The sequence below is a fragment of the Heloderma suspectum genome, chromosome 2 (genome assembly GCF_057233095.1).
Source record: "Heloderma suspectum isolate Gila_16-S chromosome 2, 16-S_ref, whole genome shotgun sequence".
Classification (NCBI taxonomy): domain Eukaryota; kingdom Metazoa; phylum Chordata; class Lepidosauria; order Squamata; family Helodermatidae; genus Heloderma; species Heloderma suspectum.
This window is the reverse complement of record NC_139459.1, coordinates 355,982,312-356,001,463: the sequence shown is the minus strand read 5'-3', so window position 1 is coordinate 356,001,463 and position 19,152 is coordinate 355,982,312. Positions and strand designations below refer to the sequence as shown.

Sequence of the window (19,152 nt, the reverse complement as noted above, 5' to 3'; positions counted from 1 at the left end):
ATCTGTCATCAAGGAACACCCAATTCTGATGGCATGATGTCACAAGACAAGGACAAATCTGTCACACTAATATACACACTCTAAATCAGCCTTCCCCACAATCATGCCATGCCAGATGCTCTGGACAAATCCTAGCATCACCTAACGAACCATTTCTAAGAACAGCAAACAACAGAAATTCACACCCAAGGAAAGAACAGTATCACCGTACTGTACTGAAGGAGTGTACTTCAGTCATACACAGTCTTTTGGTTTCATCATTACATGCTCTTTCTTATTTAGATCTGGCCTCAGTACAATAATGTAGCATTTGGGGATGAAGATGCAACCCAGTAATCCCAAACTGGAGGCCAAGATGGAGAAGACCTGCACAGCCACCATGTATTTCCCTTTGGTGCTCAGGTAGGTGGGCACAAAGGACACCCAAACACTGCAAAACACCAACATGCTGAAGGTGATCAACTTGGCTTCATTGAATGCCCCGGGCAGCTTCCTGGCAAGGAAAGCCACCATGAAACAGACAGCAGCCAAAAAGCCCATGTAGCCAAGACTGATATAAAACATGATAACAGACCCTTCATTACATTGCAGGATGATCTGCCCAGTCTGGGAATGCATATCAGAATCTGGGAATGGAGGAGAGATTCCCAGCCAGAGAATGCATATGCCCACTTGAACACTCGAGCAAGAAATCACAATGGAGTCTGCCACATTTTTCCCCAGCCATTTCCTCAACCTGTTTCCTGGCTTAGTGGCTAGAAATGCCATCACCACCATGATAGTTTTTGCCAACAAAGAAGAGACGGCGACTGAGAAGATGATGCTGAAGGAGGTTTGTCGGAGAAGGCAGGTCACCTTCTGGGGCTGACCAATGAATAGGAAGGAGGACAAGAAGGAGAGCAGGAGGGAGATGAGGAGCATGTAGGTGAGGTCACGGTTGTTGGCTTTGACCACTGGAGTTTCTCGATATTGAATGAAGATTCCTAAAAGGAGACCAGTGGTCAGGGACAACACAAGGGAAAAGACAGCTAGGATAATCCCCAAGGTTCCTTTGTAGGTGAGGAAGTTGATAAGTTTAGGAACACATTGATCTCGGTCTTCATTTGGATGCTGATCATCTGGACACTTGTTGCAATCGTCTGCATCTGAAAAAAAGAGAGCAGCTGCAGCTTCACTAATCCAGCCTGATCCAAAGGCTCATGCCCTGAAAAAGTCTTTGACCACAATTCCTAGCATTCCTGACCATTAGCCATGCTTGCTGGGGCTTCTGGAAATTGAAGTGCCAAACATCTGGAGATCTGCTTTCTGCCCACCCCTGCTCAAAATGATATGTTACTAGGGATGGCGGAGAATTTCTCCATGAATCTCTGGGAGACCGAATGCCAACGCATTCGGCACCCCGAAATTGGTGGGGAAATTCTCTGCCGCCCCCCCCCCCCGGGATGGGACTTACCATGGCCGAATGTCCGTCTTGGCGGCGGGTCCTGGCGGTGTTTTGGCGGCGTTTCGGCCGGGGCGAGGGCAGCGGCCAGTCTCCCGACCGGCTGCCACCACCAGCATTACAAAATAAAAAAGTAAATTAAAAAACAAACAAACACACACCCGTGATAGGCTACGTAATGATTCACGTAGCCTATCTCGGTTAGATTTCCAAAGTCAGCCATGATAGGCTATGTATTTCATCACGTAGCCTATCATGGGTGACTTTGAAAAAAAAAATGCGTACGCAAATAGTGGTGCCCATGGGCGCCGCCATTTGCATTCCTTATTTGGACAGGGGTAGTCTATGTAAAGATTTACGTAGACTGTGGCAAAAATAAGGGAACGCTTATTGTTTTGTTTTTTTTACTTTACTTTTTTTTTCGCGGCCAGGGAGACGGGGCGCTCCTCCCCAGCCTGAATTTCGGCAGCGAGGGATGGGGCGCCTCATCCCTGGCCAGAATTTCGGCCGGGCGGGGCGGGGCGCCTCCCCCCCCTCGCCTGAACTTCGAGGGAAGAACCGAAGCACCTCCCCCCCACTGCGAAGCAAGCTTCGAGAACAGGTAAGGGACTTTCGTCCATCCCTATATGTTATAGGGTGAAAGTATAGATGCCAGAAGAGGAAGATGATACAAGGATGGGGGGAGACCATAAACTAACCACAGGAATTAGGGATGAGAAGCGCCAGATTTCAGAATTCCATGCCACACTATGGTGGCCTGTAGCTTTCAAGAAGGTTTAGATACATTCATGGACATTTGGTCTATCAGTATCTTGCAGTCATGATGGCTATATGGTTCTTCCCCATCCCTTTTTCTTTGCATGTCCTGTGTTTTTCAATTGCAAGCCTGTGATTCATTCACTGTAAGCTTCTCAGGCAGCTGTGTCTGTGTGTGTCTGTGTGTGTGCATGTGTGCATGCATGCTGATGAGCAGTATAAAATTCTTTCAATAAATAATAAATAAAAGTATACATCGTACAGGTACACAGGCAGTCTGCCTCCGCATACCAGCTGCTGATAGTAACGACAGGAGATGATTGTAGCTTTCATGTCTCTCAGGAGTGACCCTGTTGCCTACTGAATCCTCCAAGAGCCGGAATCAACACTCAATCAAAAGGGCTGCTTTCCAAGGCTTAAATTCCATTCATCGCAATGAAGCATACAGATACTAATTGCCTGAGACTCAAAGGAACTACAAAGGAACAGGCAGCTAGGGGTTTCTAAGTGTTAGGACATCAGTTGTTCTCCATTTTGGAAAAACGGGGCAACACTCTGAACTTAAGGTGTGGGAGGGGAAGATCTCCCCTCTCCCATGGGGCCTCGGGGCGCAAGTTTGAGCCAATCGGGCTGAGTGCCTAAGCTCGGCTCCTGAAATCTCTCGCTTGTGCCTGTGCTTGCACCTCGCATCCAAAAGCTTAAGTTGTCCCTTCCTTTCCATGCCTGGGTCACTGTCGCTCCCAGGAATGTGAGTGGGGGGGGCTCCCCCTCCAGCTGCACCTCTGAAGTCTGAGAGAGTTCCTCTCCCATGAATTTTATCTCCTTCTCAGAGAGCTGCCTTGGGACTCTAAGGTCTCAGATACAACCCTGACAATGCCCTTCTTATGAGGTTCAGGGAACAGGAGGCTAGACTAGATGGTCCATTGGTGTCAACCAGCAGGGCTCTCCTCGTGTTCAGTGGCCAGGAAAATATTTTGCATAGAGAAGATGTCAAGTTCCTTCCATTGCATCACCACCCCAAAAGGATCACAGAAAGAAGGGCCAGGGAATACCCTTGCCTGAGATGTTGGATTCTTTCCCAGTCCAGGTCACCCTGAGGGTGAGTGGCTCCAGTGTCCAGCAACTGGGTCAGCTGCCTGCTCTGGAAGGGGTTACTCTCCCCATAAAGGAGCAGGTGTGTAGTCGGAAGGTGCACACTGAACCAGCACTGTCTCTGGAGGTACAGTTGTCTTCAGTGGCTAGGTGTGCTTAAAAGCAGCCCTGGCAGTTAAGCCAATTACGGTCACTCCTGGACAGAGATAGCTTGACCACACTGTTCTATACTTTGGTAACCACAAAACCGGATCCCTGCAATGTGCTTTCTGTTCACTTTAAGGCTTGTTTGGAAGCAGCAGCTGCAAAAACAAACTCTGCCAGGGCTGAACTGGAAAAATCTGTTACCATTTCACTCCTCAAATGGAATTCCCATACAACCCTATCCTGAGCTCTTATGACACCACTCAGTTGCTGTGCTTATCAGGATATACTGTGGGGAACAAACTGTCCATAACAGTGTCTGTAAATGTTGGCAACTCCCTTGATGTGTAAAGCAGGCAGTAGATGGCAGACTGACAGTGTCACAATTAGGGATGGGTGGATTCCCTACCTGCTACTATAGGAGGGACTCCGCCGGGGCATGGGAGGCAATCTGTCCCTCCTCCCGGAATCCTCCTTGGCTGGCTCCGCTCTGCAGCGATCCGCCAGCGATATGGCCGGCTGCCATTGCCATGCTGTATTGCTAGGTTAAGGGCTGACTCCAGATGCAAATGGCGTCCACTGCACCATTTGCAGCCGTAAAGCTCTTGGATTAACCTAAATGCATCTGTAAATAACTTTGGTGAATTGGTATTATCAGTTTCCCCCATTGCGGGAAAAACCACAGATGCAAATAGCATAGTGGATGCCATTTGCACCCGTAAAGCCATTTTTGGCTGCATTTAGCTTAATCTAAGAGCTTTACGGCCACAAATGGTGTAGTGGACACTATTTGCATCCGGTAGGCATTTACGTAGAGTCACCCCAGGGAGGATCATGATCCGGAGGATTCCTGAGGGAGACACAGGTGCCATTTGAAACTGGCCTCATTGGTGTCCATGGCGGATTTCTCCTAGGGACATACAAATCCCTTACCTTGTTCCTTTCCGGGGATCCACAGTGGTGGGGGGAGGCAATCCGTCCCTCCCCCCAGAATCCTCCCCAACCAGCTTTGCTCTGCAGCAAGACCATGGAGCCACTGGCCAAGGCTGGCTGCAGCCCGAATTCTAGCCGCTGCCGGGCTGCTTTGGCCACCATTTGCATCCTTGCATTAGGCTGTGATAGGCTACATAAGTATTTACGTAGCCTATCATGGCCAAAGGCAGGGATGCAAATGGCGGCTGCTACAAAGCTCACCATTTGTGGCCGCAGCAGCCCGGCAGCAACCAGAAGATGAGCTGGAGCTCCCGCCGTGCCGCATTCGTCGCCACATTCGCCGCCGCATCTGCCGCCACATAGATCCGTCCCGGGGGGATTTTGGGGGGTGGCGGTGGGGGGGAGGCCATTCCACCACTGACTTCACTGGGCTGGATTCCAAAGAATCTGGCTTCATTGCAGTCCGTGGCGGATTTTGCCAACATCCCTAATTTCTCCACCTAATCACAATAGCACACTAGAGGACCACGGATAGCTGCTTTCCCCCCTGTCCTCCTTTACTTCAGGTTATTTCTTTCAAGACCCTTTGTGAAATTAGTTAGTGAACATTAATATTTAACTATACACAAAACCAGAAAGGAACTGGTGCCTCAGACAACTCATCCTAACACCTATCAGTGTGTCTGTGTCCCACTGAGAGAGATCAGCTCTTTGCTCCGGATTCTCTTACCTTCCTGAGTGGAGATGGTGCCTTCTGAACATGGGGCACAAGCATAGCAGCAGATGGGCTCTCCTTCCTGAATCACCTTGGCAAATCCAGGCCGACAATGTTCAGCACATCTAGAAAAAGGCACGGTCTATCCATGAAAATAAGAAACATCCAGGAAAATGTGTAAGTCTGGGAGTGATATTTAAATTGGTGGAAATTAGTCATACAGTTGGAAACAGCATAACAGGGAAATTTAATTCCTTAGTTAAACATTAAGATGAGACTTAAGGAGGTTGAATAGGTGATGATATTCAGAAATCTGAAATTGGGGCATTATCCCATCCTTCCACATGAGGAGGGGAAAAAAGAGAGGAGAGAGATCTTGGGGAGGAATTTGTTTCAGTGGTAAAGCCCATAGTTGCCATGCAGAAGGCCTCATATTCAAGACCTCACATCTCCAGTCAAATGGATCAGGTAGCACGTGAAGGGAAAAATCTCTTCCTAAAGTCTGAGAACATCACTGCTAGTCAGAACAAACAATAATAGGATAGATTGACCAATAGTATGGAAGCTTGTTATGGTCAAGTAGAAACTTGAATGCTGAGAAGGAGCCAGAGCCAGTTTGGTTTCAGTCAGTTGAGGCTAGTGCCTCCCACAAACACTGGGAGTATGTTTGTATGACATTGTATGTATGCAATAGTATGGCAGCTTGTTATGGTCCGGTAGTAAATAGGGATGTACGAAAGTCACTCAACTTTCCGCGGATTATGTTGATGGTGGGGGGGGAGGCATTCCGTCCTTCCCCCCGGAATCCTCGACGGGGGGGGGGGAGGCGATCTGTTCCTCCCCCCCCCCGGAATCCTCCACGGTCGGCTCTGCTCCGTGGCAGCTCCACGGAGCAGTCTGCCAGGCCCAGGCCAGAGCCGTCTGCAGCTGGACTTCTAGCCACGGAGGGCTCTGGGCACAACACACACACAAAAAAACCATGTACGGAAATGGCGGCGGCTACAGCCACCACCATTTGCGTTCCTTATTTTTGGCCGCCTGAATCTACGTAAATATTTACATAAACTATGACGGCGAAAATAAATGGGAACGCAAATAGCGTAGCAGGCACTATTTGCGTCCGTTTTTGATTCGCTGTTTTAGCCTATGTAAATATTTACGTAGGCTAAAACGGTGAATCAAAAAGGGACGCAAATAGCGCCCGCTATGCTATTTGCATTCCCCTTTATTTTCGCCATCATAGTCTACGTAAATATTTACGTAGACTAAGAAGGCCAAAAATAAGGAATGCAAATGGCGGCGGCCGTAGCCACCGCCATTTGTGTAGGCGGGTTTTTTTTTTTTTAACCCAGCCATGATAGGCTACGTAAATCTTTATGTAGCCTATCACGTCATGTGTGTGTGTGTGTGTTTTTTAACAAGACAAGACTGTAAATGGCGGCGGCAGCAGCCGGTCAGAAGACCAGCCGCCGCAGCCACCGCCGCTGGAGCCGCCGCTGGAGCCACTGCCGCCTGGAAGATCCGCCCCAGGTAAGTCTCATCCCAGGGGGGATCTGCGGGGGGCGGGGGGTGGCAGGCCGTTCCGCCATAGAGTTCGGGGGGCCGAATGCACTGGCATTCAGCCTCACCAAGATCCATGGCAGAATTCTCTGACATCTCTAGTAGAAAACTGAATGCTGAGAAGGAGCCAGAGCCAGTTTGGTTTCAGTCAGTTGAGGCTGGTGCCTCCCACAAACATCGGGCGAGATGTGGGGAGCAGAGGCCACACAGAAGAGCATTTTTTTGCAACCCAGCAACAAATGGTGACTGCATCCATATCCCACTGCTTTTAATGACAATAAAGAGCCTTGTCGGTTGCACCTTAAAGACTGATACATTCATGCTGGCCTAAACGTTCTGGGCACTGTTCACTTCGTCACATGCAATAGACCCGCTTTCATACCAATTCAGAAGTAACTGTGAGAATTTGCACAGTATAAAAATCCACTTACACATTTCTACTGTCAAGTAAGGAGGACTGGATTACTCGGGATTAACTATGAAAAAGCATATCTGAAAAGCTGAGTGTTTGGGCGGTTGGGTTGCATAATACTGAAAGATATTAGGGTGGATTTAACAAATAAAATTGCAAAAGACACTAAAGACAGGAGTTTAAAAACCCCAAATATCAAGGATCCAAAACAGAGTTTATGGAGACATTTTAAGACCTTTGAGACCTAATTAAGATATATAATTTCTATATGGCCCAATCGGTGAAGCCCTCTGGGTGGTTCAGAAAAATTGAAACCACAAAACGCAGCATAAAACAATATAAAGTATGAAAGCTGAAAACCACAATATAATAGTACAACCAGAATACAACCTAGCAGCAATGCAGGGATTTAAAATACAGATTTAAAACACAAAAGCTAAAAGACTAGGAAGTTAAACTGTAAAATACAGGGAGAATATAAAGGTCTCCACGAGGCACCAGAAAAAGTAAAACGTAGGTGCCAGGCCAACCTCTCCAGGGAGCTCACTCCACAGCCAGGGGGCCACAGCAGAAATGTCCCTCTTCCGGGTAGCCGCCTGCCTCAATTCCTTTGGCAAGGGCTCATGGAGAAGGACCGCTGAGGATGGTCTTAGGGTCAGGGCAGGCACAGATGGGAGGAAGCGATCCTTCAGATAACCTGGCCGCAAGCTGTTAAGGACTTTGAATGTTAATAGCAGCACCCGGAAATAATCAGGCCCGGAAATGGACTGGGAGCCAGTGCAGTTGGAAAAGGACTGGCCTAATGTGATCCCATTGGCCAGTCCCTGTTAACAATCTTGCTGTCCTATTTTGCACGAGTTGAAGTTTCTGAACCATTTTGAAAGGCAGCCCCACGTATAACACATTGCCGTAATCCAGACGAGAGGTTATCAGAGCATGGAGAACTATAGCTAACCTATCTCGGTCCAGAAAAGGCCGTAGTTGGTATACCAGCCTAAGCTGATCAAAAGTGCTCCATGCCACAGAGTTCACCTGTGCCTCAAGAAACAGTTCTTTTTTCTCTCTTTCTCTTTTTATTTTACATTCTAGAGAACATTTAGCATTTATAAAGGAAGAATGTGAAAGGAAACCAAGTAAAGAGACTCAAGCAAGATCTTGATTGACTTTGGAGGGATACAAATTGTCTCACTTCACCGCATCTTACAAAGACATATCCGTTCAATATAGGTTTTTAAAAAAGAAGAATAGATGAGACCTGAGATTGGCCTGGTTGATTGGAATCCAGTTCTGGGATTTTCATTCTGTACCATTTCAATACATTTACTAAAGTAAAGCAAATTGTTCGTAGACCCCAAAACACACTGCTGGATTCCATGGCAACAATGTACTGAAGTTACAATACATTGGAAAGTTCCCCTGAACAGGACGCACTGATATGCATGTGATAAAGACGGGAGGCAACAACCCGTCCCCCTTCGTCTGGATAACAAATGTTATGGGGAAAAGTTAGAATTCAGCGTGTTTGGCCTAGAAGAGACAATTAAGAGGCAATATAGTAGCCATGTTCATATTTGGAGGGCTGTGTCATGATGATGAAGCAAAGTTTCTTTGGGTTGCTCCACAAAATAGGACCCAAATTAACGGGTTCAAATTGCAAGAAAGAAGATTTCAACTTAACATTAGGAAGAACTTCCTGGTGGCATCAGCTGTTCAACAGTAGAGCAGATAACCTTGGAAGATGGTAGGCTCTCCTTCATTAGAGATGTTAAAGCAAAAGCTGGATGGCCACCTATCAGGGAAGCTGTAGTAGTAGTGGATCTCCTGCATAGGCACGGGGCTGGACTAAACGACCTTTGAGGTACCTTCCAACTCTACAGTTCTATGATTCTGTGAATGGAAGCTGTGCAGGAGCAATTCTTTCCCAGTACACCAAGCAATTCCCATTGGATAAATCCTTTTGAAATCATCCTGTCATATACATTTGACCTCTAGGCGTTGAGCTTTCATCGTTTGATCCTCCCTCCCTCTTTCTACTAGCTTCCTTCTCCTTTCCTTTCTTTTTTGGGGGGGAATATTTTGGGGGGAACAGTTCTGTGTCCAAGAGCACCCCTGAACAATAAACATGATTCTTCAGGGGGAGTGCAATCCCCTCCAGAATAGGTTGAACATCACCTAAGCCTTGCAAATGGACCACCCACTAACAGTACCTCCATCTTGTCAGCACTGAGTTTCAGTTTCTTTGCCCTCATCCAGTCCATTACCATGTCCAGGCACTGATTCAGAACAGCCACTGCCTCACCTGGGTTTGATGGGAAAGGGAGGTAGAGCTGGGTGCCATCTGCATAGTGATGGCACCACAACCCACACCTCTGGATAAACTCCCCCAGTGGTGTCACATAGATGTTGAACAGCATGTTCAACATCTATGTGGAACCCCATGGCAAAATTGACAAGGCACAAAGCAATAATCCCCCAGCATCACCTTCTGGAATCAACCATCCAAGTAGGAGTGGAACCACTGCAGTGCAGTTCCTCCAACTCTGAACCCAGGCAACCTATCCAGAAGGATACCATGGCTGATGGTATTGAAGCCTCTGAGAGGTCCAGGAGAATCAACAGGGTCGCACTCCCCCTGTCCGTCTCCCATCAGAGGTCATCACAAATGGCGACTAAGGCACACATATACATAAACCTACCTTCCTCTGGTTTGTGGTATGAATTCAGTCAACTTGCCTCTCTCCACAGCACTCTCTCTCTCTCTCTCTCTCTCTCACACACACACACACACACACACACACACCAACACACACAGCCAACGTATTTGCACAGGACACCCATGCCTTAAAGGAAATTTTGGACTTGGCACCTATACAGGAGACCAAACATTGCCATACAATGCCATACATGATGGGAGGAAGGGGGATCGATCCCTCCACTATCCTGCTTCCCTGCTGTCTCTGATACCTTCTGTGAAATTTGTGTTTTGTGATGGCCATGCTCACCAGAGCAGCCATTTTGTGAATGGGCACACCCCCTCAGGGATGCTGTTTTTTGACAGCTCCTACAATAGTTTGGAATGTTTCAAATATGCCCTGAAACAGTTAGAAGAGCACTGGCCTGGCATACTTCACAGCAGGTTCCGTATAATCATGCTAAACCTTTTCTATCCATAGTCACTGTGTTATTTCATTATACATTAATGGATTTGGAAATCACATTCCTAAAGTGTTGTGTACAATAGCTAACAAACTGATAGAACTTAAGGCTGCAATCCTACGCTCACTTACCTGGGAGTAAGCCCAAGTGAACTTAATGACCAAGCCTTATTGACCTCAATGGGATGTACTTTGCATTAGACATGTATAGGATTGCCTGGGAAGAGATATCAAGAGGCATCAGAGTTTTTCCCACCTGGTTCAACAGCTTGGGCCAGACAATGGCCTTCTGATCAATGGTGAACTTGATCTCTGAGGAGGCCTGTCTCTCTATACTCCCAACTTCGACTCTAGCAGTGGACTTGTTTGGAAATGTCACCCAGTTTACGATATAAAAGTCGGATGCCAGTTCCCCGTTCTCATCCAAATATGCTCCATCCACGGAACTATTGTAAAGCTGGAAATGTCTCAGGAAAGGGTGAAGCTAGAATGACATAGAAAAAACACCCATTTGGTAAAGAGGAAATTCTGTTGAATGTCTTGGCTCTCCATATGTGGACTTCTAATCTGTAGAGTCTTCCAGGCTGATGAGGCCTGTTCAAGCATTATGCCTCAACATGGTATCTTAGCCTGTCTGCTGGATTCCCAGTTGCCTGGAGAGTTCTACTTACATTTACACGGATGTGCTTACATGGGGGGGGGGGTTCCATGAGCGATTTACTCCAAGGTGGCTGTGTTTGGAGGTTGTTAAAGTGAAAGAGCACTTTTGTCTGCAATACCTACACCCCCTGTGTAGGAATGGCACAATTGCATGATAGAGCAATTGCATGACCATGGCATCGCGAGATGGGGGTATAGGTGCTGCTGGACAAAGGTGAGCTAGTGACAAAGTGAGATGATGCTTTTAGAGGGGAAGGGGGAAAAAGTAATTGTTGGAATTGGGCACAGCTTGAGGAAATGGGTGTCTCCTCAGAAGGAACTTCCACTGTGGTCAATGAGCCTTTTTCCATAAATATCCATGTTTTATGTCTTTACTTTTTGCTTTGTTGAAAGGAAGTAATTAATAGGTGGGAGAAAGAGAGAGAAAGAGACTGATTTTTGGCAAGACCATTTCAGGGGAGGAGGCCTCCCAGGATTTTATAGAGTAGCAAAGGATCTGCAGCTGTGTTTCTTTAATGTTTACTTTGTTGGTGTAAGGCAGTAATTGTTGGTGCTAGGATTCCATCCATCTCATTACGGGAGTATCAGAGGAAGGAGAAATAAGAACCTGGATGGTGCGGCGGGAGAGACTCTCAGATGGGTTGCACAGCCCCGCCAGGCTGATGACATTTACTCCAATCCACCCACCCCGCCCGGAAGTTAGGGATGTACGAAAGTCACTTACCTGAACCTGAAAGTTGATTCGCGGTGAGGGGGAGGCGCGCCATCCCACCCCCCTGAAATTCCTGCCGGGGGGGAGGCGTGCTGTCCCACCCCCCCGAAATTCTGGCCGGGTTGGAGGCGGCCCGTCCCTCCCGCCACGAATCCTGTCCTGCCGAGAGGCAAATGGCAGCAGCCACAGCCGCCTCCATTTGCTTCCCTGCACTCAACCATGATAGGCTACGTAAATGTTTACGTAGCCTATCACGGCTGAGTGGAAAAAAAAAACCACGCATACGCAAATGGCGGCACCCATGGGACTCAATTTGCGTTCCCCTTATTTTCGCTATAGTCTACGTAAATGTTTACGTAGACTACACGGACAAAATAAGGAACGCAAATGGCGGTGCCCATGGGCGCCGCCATTTGCGTACGCGCGGTTGTTGTTTTTTTTTCACTCAGCCATGATAGGCTATGTAAACATTTACGTAGCCTATCACTTTTTTGGGTTTTTTTTACTGGAAATGGCAGCGGCGGCAGCTGGTCAGAAGCCCGGCCGCCACTGCCGCACCGCCGCCACACCGCCGCTGGAGCCGCCACCGCCGCCAGGGACATTCACACAAGGTAAGTCCCATCCCGGGGGGGCGGGGGGGCAGACTGTTTCACCACCAATTCCGGGGGGCCGAATGCGCTGGCATTCGGCCTCCCCAAGATTTGTGGCGAAATTCTCTGACATCCCTACTGGAAGTATGTTCTGTGAAGCAACGTATACTGGTGCGGTGCCCTCGCTCGTGGAGCCCTGCATGGACCAAACCGCACAAAAGCCGACCCATGAAAACTTCCGAATAATCCTCCATTCACTTCTCCTTCTGTTCTCGTGGAGAAACGCCCCCTGGTTGTGATCTCTCAGTGACAAATAGACAATCTTTACCTCCATACCCAGATCACCTCCATCCCATTATGCAACCCTGAAAACCGGTGGGCGATCATCTGATACAGCCAGGGGCGATGGGTCTTTAAGGGCAGGAGAGGCCCAGGAGTCACGTAAAATGAAAAAACGAGGAAAAAGGAAGACCGTTTCTCACAGCCCTGCCAAATCGCATGCCATTATTTAAAAAGCAACTCTTTGCCGAGGGACTTCCTTTTGCAATGACCCTCCGCGGTGGCCATTGCAACCGCAGCTGTGCCTGGCCCACACTGAGAGCCTCCTCCTTCCCCAGAGCAGCAGCTTCCTTTTTTTCAACTGAGGATGCTCACGCACTTGCAGAGCCTTGAAACATTCTAAGGCTGCCCAGATTCTCTGGCTGAGCCAGCTTATTAATAATAATAATAATAATAATAATAATAATACTATCAAATCTGATCAGTGCAAGCACTTAGCCTGTACTATCCAATTGGAGAAGACCCCTTCCGTCCGCAAGGAGGGGTCTTTTGGCTGATGGGGTTCTCTCCCATCAGTGCAGAACTGGCTTGGTCATTGGCTTAATTGTCATTTAGCTAAAAAAAAGAGGGGCAGGGAGGAGAGAGGTGAGTGAGTGCACACACGTCCACGTGATGTGCACTCGTGCTGGCCTGCTTACCTGGAGGAGCCAGCTCAGTGCAATCCTGGCATGTAAACTTCTTGAAATAGGGGGGGGGGAGTATTCAGTTCATCATCATCATCATCATCATCATCATCATCATCATCAATAAAATCATTGCTCTCTCCATCCCACGCCTTTCTTGAAATGCGGAGTCAGCCAGAAATTGTTTTCTCTCTGTTGCTATATACTCTGGTGAAGTTGGTGGTGTGTTGGTAAGAGAGAGGGAGTGGAGGTTAATGAGATATGTTGCAATCCTATAGGTCAACTAAGAAGAAAATCTCACTGAATTCCATGGGACTTACTCCCATGTAAATATGCACAGGATTGATGGCTTAAGGGAAGAAGACAGATGTGTCTCTCTGTGGAAAGGCCTTGTTGTGTGAGGATGGGTGGGGCATATGAAAGCAAGAGGTTTTACAGATTGTGAATGTTTCAGGTGAGTTGTAAAAGTTGGTGTCGGACTTCAGGCTCCCTCCCCAGGTCTGTATAAAAGAAATACACAAGCAGAGAGCAGGACACTTCTCCTCTTTAGCACAAATGCATGTAAAGACTAGGGATGGCGGAGAATTTCTCCCCGAAACTTCGGGGGGCCGAGCGCCAATGTGTTCGGCCCCCCGAACAAGTTTCGGGGAGAAATCCTCCGCCCCCCGCCCCCCCCCGGGACGGGACTTACCTTCCCTGAATGTCCCTCCCGGCGGCGGGTCCGGCTGGCGGTTCGTCCGGTGTTCGAGCGGGGCGGGAGCGGCAGCCGGTATTTCGACCGGCTGCCGCCCCCGCCATTGCAATGAAAGAAAAAAAAAAAAGTCCCCTGATAGGCTACGTGACGATTCACGTAGCCTATCACGGCAAGATTTGCAAAGTCAGCCGTGATAGGCTACGTGAATCGTCACGTAGCCTATCACGGGTGGCTTTAAAAAAAAAAAAAAAGTGTGTACGGATAATGGCGGCCCCCATAGGGAGCCGCCATTCCCGTTCCATATTTGGTCGCTGTAGTCTACGTCAATGTTTACATAGACTACGGCGAAAATAAGGGCAACGCTATTTGCGTTGCCCTTATTTTCACCGTAGTCTACGTAAACATTGACGTAGACTACAGCAACTAAATAAGGAACGCGAATGGCGGCTCCCTATGGGGGCCGCCATTCGCGTACGCGCTTTTTTTTTTTTTTTTTAAGTCACCCATGATAGGCTATGTGACGATTCACGTAGCCTATCACGGCTGACTTTCCAGATCTAGCCGTGATAGGCTACGTGAATCGTCACGTAGCCTATCAGGGGACTTTTTTTTTTTTTTTACTTTCGTGTTCGCGGCCGGGCGAGGCGGGAAGCCTCCTTCCCAGCCTGAATTTCGGCCGGGCGAGGCGGGAAGCCTCCCCCCCCGGCCTGAATTTCGGCCGGGCGAGGCGGGAAGCCTCCCCCCCCTGGCCTGAACTTCGCGGGGGGAGCAGCGAAGCGCTCCCCCCCACCGCGAAAAAGCTGCGAGAAAAGGTAAGTGACTTTCGTTCACCCCTAGTAAAGACGTGCACACAGTAATGCAATTCACAGATGGCCATTTTACATGCTAGGAGGCTTATTAAGAACATAGCATCAGACAATATGAGCTAAACCGTGAAGGGAAGGTCATGGCAGGGAGGTCAGACTAAATACAATCCCTGGGGAAGGAAACGGCAATCCACCCCAGTATTCTTGCCATGAAAACTAAATGGATCAGTACAACCAGAGATATGTCGGTATACCATCGGAAGATGGGACTCCCAGGTCGGAAGATGCTCAAAATTCTACTGAGGAGGAACAGAGGCTAAGTTCAACCAGTAGCCCCAGATGTGATGACGCAGCTAGCTCAAAGCCGAAAGGACAGCTAGTGGCCGACGGTGCTGGTGGTGAAGGACGAATCTGAAGTTCTAAAGATCAACACACCATAGGAACCTGGAATGTAAGATCTATGAGCCAGGGCAAATTGGATGTGGTTATTGGGGAGATGTCAAGATGAAGTATAGACATTTTGGGAATCAGTGAACTGAAATGGACTGGAATGAGCCACTTCACATCAGATGACCATGGACCACTAGATCTACTACTGTGGACAAGAGGACCACAGAAGAAATGGAGTAGTAACAACGTGGCTAAAGCAGTGCTTGGATATAATCCAAAAATTGACAGAATGATCTCAATTCGAATTCAGGGTAAGCCATTTAACATCACAGTGATCCAAATATATGCCCCAACCACAGATGCTGAAGAAGCAGAAGTAGATCAGTTTTATGAGGATCTGCAGCACCTACTGGCTAATAGGCCAAAAAGAGATGTTATTTTCAGTATAGGAGACTGGAATGCTAAAGTGGGTAGTCAAACAACACTGGAATTACAGGCAAGCATGATCTGGGAGAACAAAATGAAGTGGGACATAGGCTGATAGAATGTTGCCAAGACAACTCACTGTGCATAACAAACACTCTCTTCCAACAACCTAAGAGACGACTTTATACATGGACTTCACTAGATGGTTGACTCAACACTGAAATCAGATTGACTACATCCTTTGTAGCCAAAGGTGACGGACATCCACAAAGGTGGCGACTGTACATCTATACAGTTGGTAAAAACAAGACCCGGAGCTGATTGTAGCTCAGATCATGAACATCTGATTGCACAATTTAGAATCAGACTAAAGAGAATATGGAAGACCCACAGAACAGTTAAATACGAGCTCACTAATATTTCTCATGAATATGCAGTGGAAGTGAAGAATAGATTTAAGGGACTAGATCTAGTAGATAGGGTCCCGGAAGAACTATGGAGAGAAGTTTGCAACATTGTTGAGAAGGCGGCAACAAAAAACGTCCCAAAGAAAAAGAAAACCAAGAGGGCAAGATGGCAAGATGGCTGTCTGCTGAGACACTCAAGTGGCCCAAGAAAGAAGGAAAGCAAAAGGCAACAGTGATCGGGGGAGATATGCCCAATTAAATGCAAAATTCCAGAGGTTAGACAGAAGAGATCAGGAATTATTTGTAAACAAGCAATGCACGGAAGTGGAAGAAGGTAACAGAATAGGAAGGACACGAAACCTCTTCCAGAAAATTAGAAACATCGGAGGTAAATTCCAGGCAAAAATGGGTATGATCAAAAACAAAGATGGCAAGGACCTAACAGAAGCAGAAGAGATCAAGAAAAAGTGGCAAGAATATATGGAAGATGTATAGGAAGGATAATAATATCGGGGATAGGTTTAATGGTGTGGTCAGTGAGTTAGAGCCAGACATCCTGAAGAGTGAGGTTGAATGGGCCTTAAGAAGCATTGCTAATAACAAGGCCGCAGGAGACGATGGTATCCCAGCTGAACTGTTTAAAACCTTGCAAGATGATGCTGTCAAGGTGATGCATGTCATATGCCAGCAATTTGGAAAACACAAGAATGGCCAACAGATTGGAAAAAATCAATTTATATCCCCATACCAAAAAAAGGGAAACACTAAAGAATGTTCAAACCATCGAACAGTGGCACTTATTTCACATGCCAGTAAGGTAATGCTCAAGATCTTGCAAGGTAGACTCCAGCAATTCATGGAATGAGAATTGCCAGATGTACAAGCTGGGTTTCGAAAAGGCAGAGGAACTAGAGACCAAATTGCCAATATCCACTGGAGAAAGGAGAAAGCCAGGGAGTTTCAGAAAAAAATCTATTTCTGTTGTATTGACTATTCTAAAGCCTTTGACTGTGTGGATCATAACAAATTGTGGCAAGTTCTTGGTGGTATGAGGATACCAAATCATCTTGTCTGCCTCCTGAGGAATCTGTATAACCATCAAGTAGCAATGGTAAGAACAGATAAGGAACAACTGACTGGTTTAAGATTGGGAAAGGAGTACGGCAGGGCTGTATACTCTCACCCTGACTATTTAACCTGTATGCAGAACACATCATGCGACGTGCTGGGCTTGATGAATCCAAGGCTGGAGTTAAAATCACTGGAAGAAATATTAACAGTCTCAGATGTGCAGATGCTACCACTTTGATGGCTGAAAATGAGGAGGAGCTGAGGAACCTCATGATGAAGGTGAAAGAAGAAAGTGCAAAAGCTGGGTTGCAGTTAAACCTCAAAAAATCCAAGATTATGGCAACCAGCTTGATTGAGAACTGGAAAATAGAGGGAGAAAATGTGGAGGCAGTGACAGACTTTGTCTTTCTAGGCACAAAGATTACTGCAGATGCTGACTGCAGCCAGGAAATCAGAAGACATTTACTTCATGGGAGGAGAGCAATGACAAATCTTGATAAAATAGTGAAGAGCAGAGACATCACACTGACAACAAAGGTCCACACAGTTAAAGCAATGGTATTCCCCATAGTAACCCATGGCTGCGAGAGCTGGAAGGCTGAGCGAAGGAAGATAGATGCTTTTGAACTGCGGTGTTGGAGGAAAATTCTGAGAGTGCCTTGGATTGCAAGAAGATCAAAGCAGTCCATACTCCAGGAAATAAAGCCAGACTGCTCACTTGAGGGAATGATATTAAAGGCAAAACTGAAGTACTTTGGCCACATAATGAGAAGACAGGACACCCTGGAGAAGATGCTGATGCTAGGGGAAGTGGAAGGCAAAAGGAAGAGGGGCCGACCAAGGGCAAGATGGATGGATGATATTCTGGAGGTGACGGACTCGACCTTGGGGGAGCTGCAGGTGGTGACGGCCGACAGGAAGCTCTGGCGTGGGCTGGTCCATGAAGTCAGGAAGAGTCGGAAGTGACTGAATGAATAAACAACAAGTATAAAATTACTTCATTTTATTGCATTTATGTTCTGACTTTCCTCTCCATTTTTACCCTCAAAATACTGTAAAGTAGGTTAGGCTGAGTTGTAGTGACAGGCCCAGATTGGCCTTGAGAAATGGGCAACATTTGCTGGTCCTCATCTGGCAGCAAAATGTCCTGGGCCAGCAGTGGCTGCGTGTGTGTGTCATGCTTGGCCGTTGCATCTGAATGAGGCAGAGTCCATTTATGTTTCTTTCTTGAGCGTGTACATGTACGAGAGAGGGCATCGATGTCTGTTTATGTTTTCTGCCTCTGTGTGCTGTTTGTTGCCAAAGGGGAAGCTTTGTATTTGAGTCTTCTACCATGGAAGAGATATAAGTCTTTTGCTTCCATGAAAGCATGGAAGGTGATTTCCACAAAAATGTGTAGTGAAAAATGTTTTTTGCATTATTGTTGTACATTGTTGACTCTCTCTCTCTCTCTCTCTCTGTATGTTGTGTGTAAGGTCAGTATTGGGCCAGAGGCTTACTGTGGACGACCACCCTGAGGTTTATCAGTGCCTTGAGCTGGATGAGGCTGTGCAGCTCTGACAATATCATCATCTGCAATGCCAGCATTATGATTTGGGGTGATTGTTTGAAACACACACACACACACACACACACACTTCATTAATGATTCCATGTAGAATGTGCATTGTTTCCGGAACAAGAGAATGTGGGTCCAAATGTGCTTGTGTGTGGCTGTGATTTCCTCACCCCTCCTTTTGCATGTATAATCTTGAAGTTTGTGTGCCTCTGTTCTTCCTTTTTGTGGTATAGGTTGCCAGCTGTTGGGGATACAAACACTGTTCCACCTCCTGTGACCCGTGAGCTCCACCTATGCTGACCTGTCCCCCCACCCCTGTCGCCTACTCAGATTCGCCACCAGCCTCCACTGGAAACAGCTGTGAAGCCCTAAGCCACTCCTACCAGGGCAGCCTCTGCATGAATGCTGAAGTGACTCAACACAAATATCTTAAGAGACTGCAACTCCACATCGACACCACCTGGCTAGCCCTGATTGGCAGATCTTTCAGTAGCAGGTTGTGTGGTACAGCCATGGAATCCCCGTTTGCTCCTGGACACCTTTCCAAACTAAAAACTCAAAAAAGGAAGGTCTTCTGACTGCGGCACCCGATAAACCACAGCATGTCCCCTGCCACATCCCTGCCCCCAGTTGGGTAACAAATCCCCACTATGGTTTTACCATGAAGC

At 47.4% G+C, this 19,152-nt stretch overlaps 1 protein-coding gene across 1 annotated transcript in view; it reads right to left on the bottom strand.

The window, feature by feature from the left end:
• Positions 1-234: 234 nt before the first annotated feature.
• Positions 235-19,152, bottom strand: part of LOC146355523 (vomeronasal type-2 receptor 26-like) — a 44,525-nt gene continuing 25,607 nt past the window's right edge. Inside the window, exons 2-3 of the mRNA XM_084829923.1 lie at positions 5,097-5,206; positions 235-1,145 (exon numbers count right to left, since the gene is read on the bottom strand). Of these exons, the coding sequence (XP_084686049.1) occupies positions 235-1,145; positions 5,097-5,206 (1,021 nt within the window). The remainder of the gene's footprint in view (positions 1,146-5,096; positions 5,207-19,152) is intronic.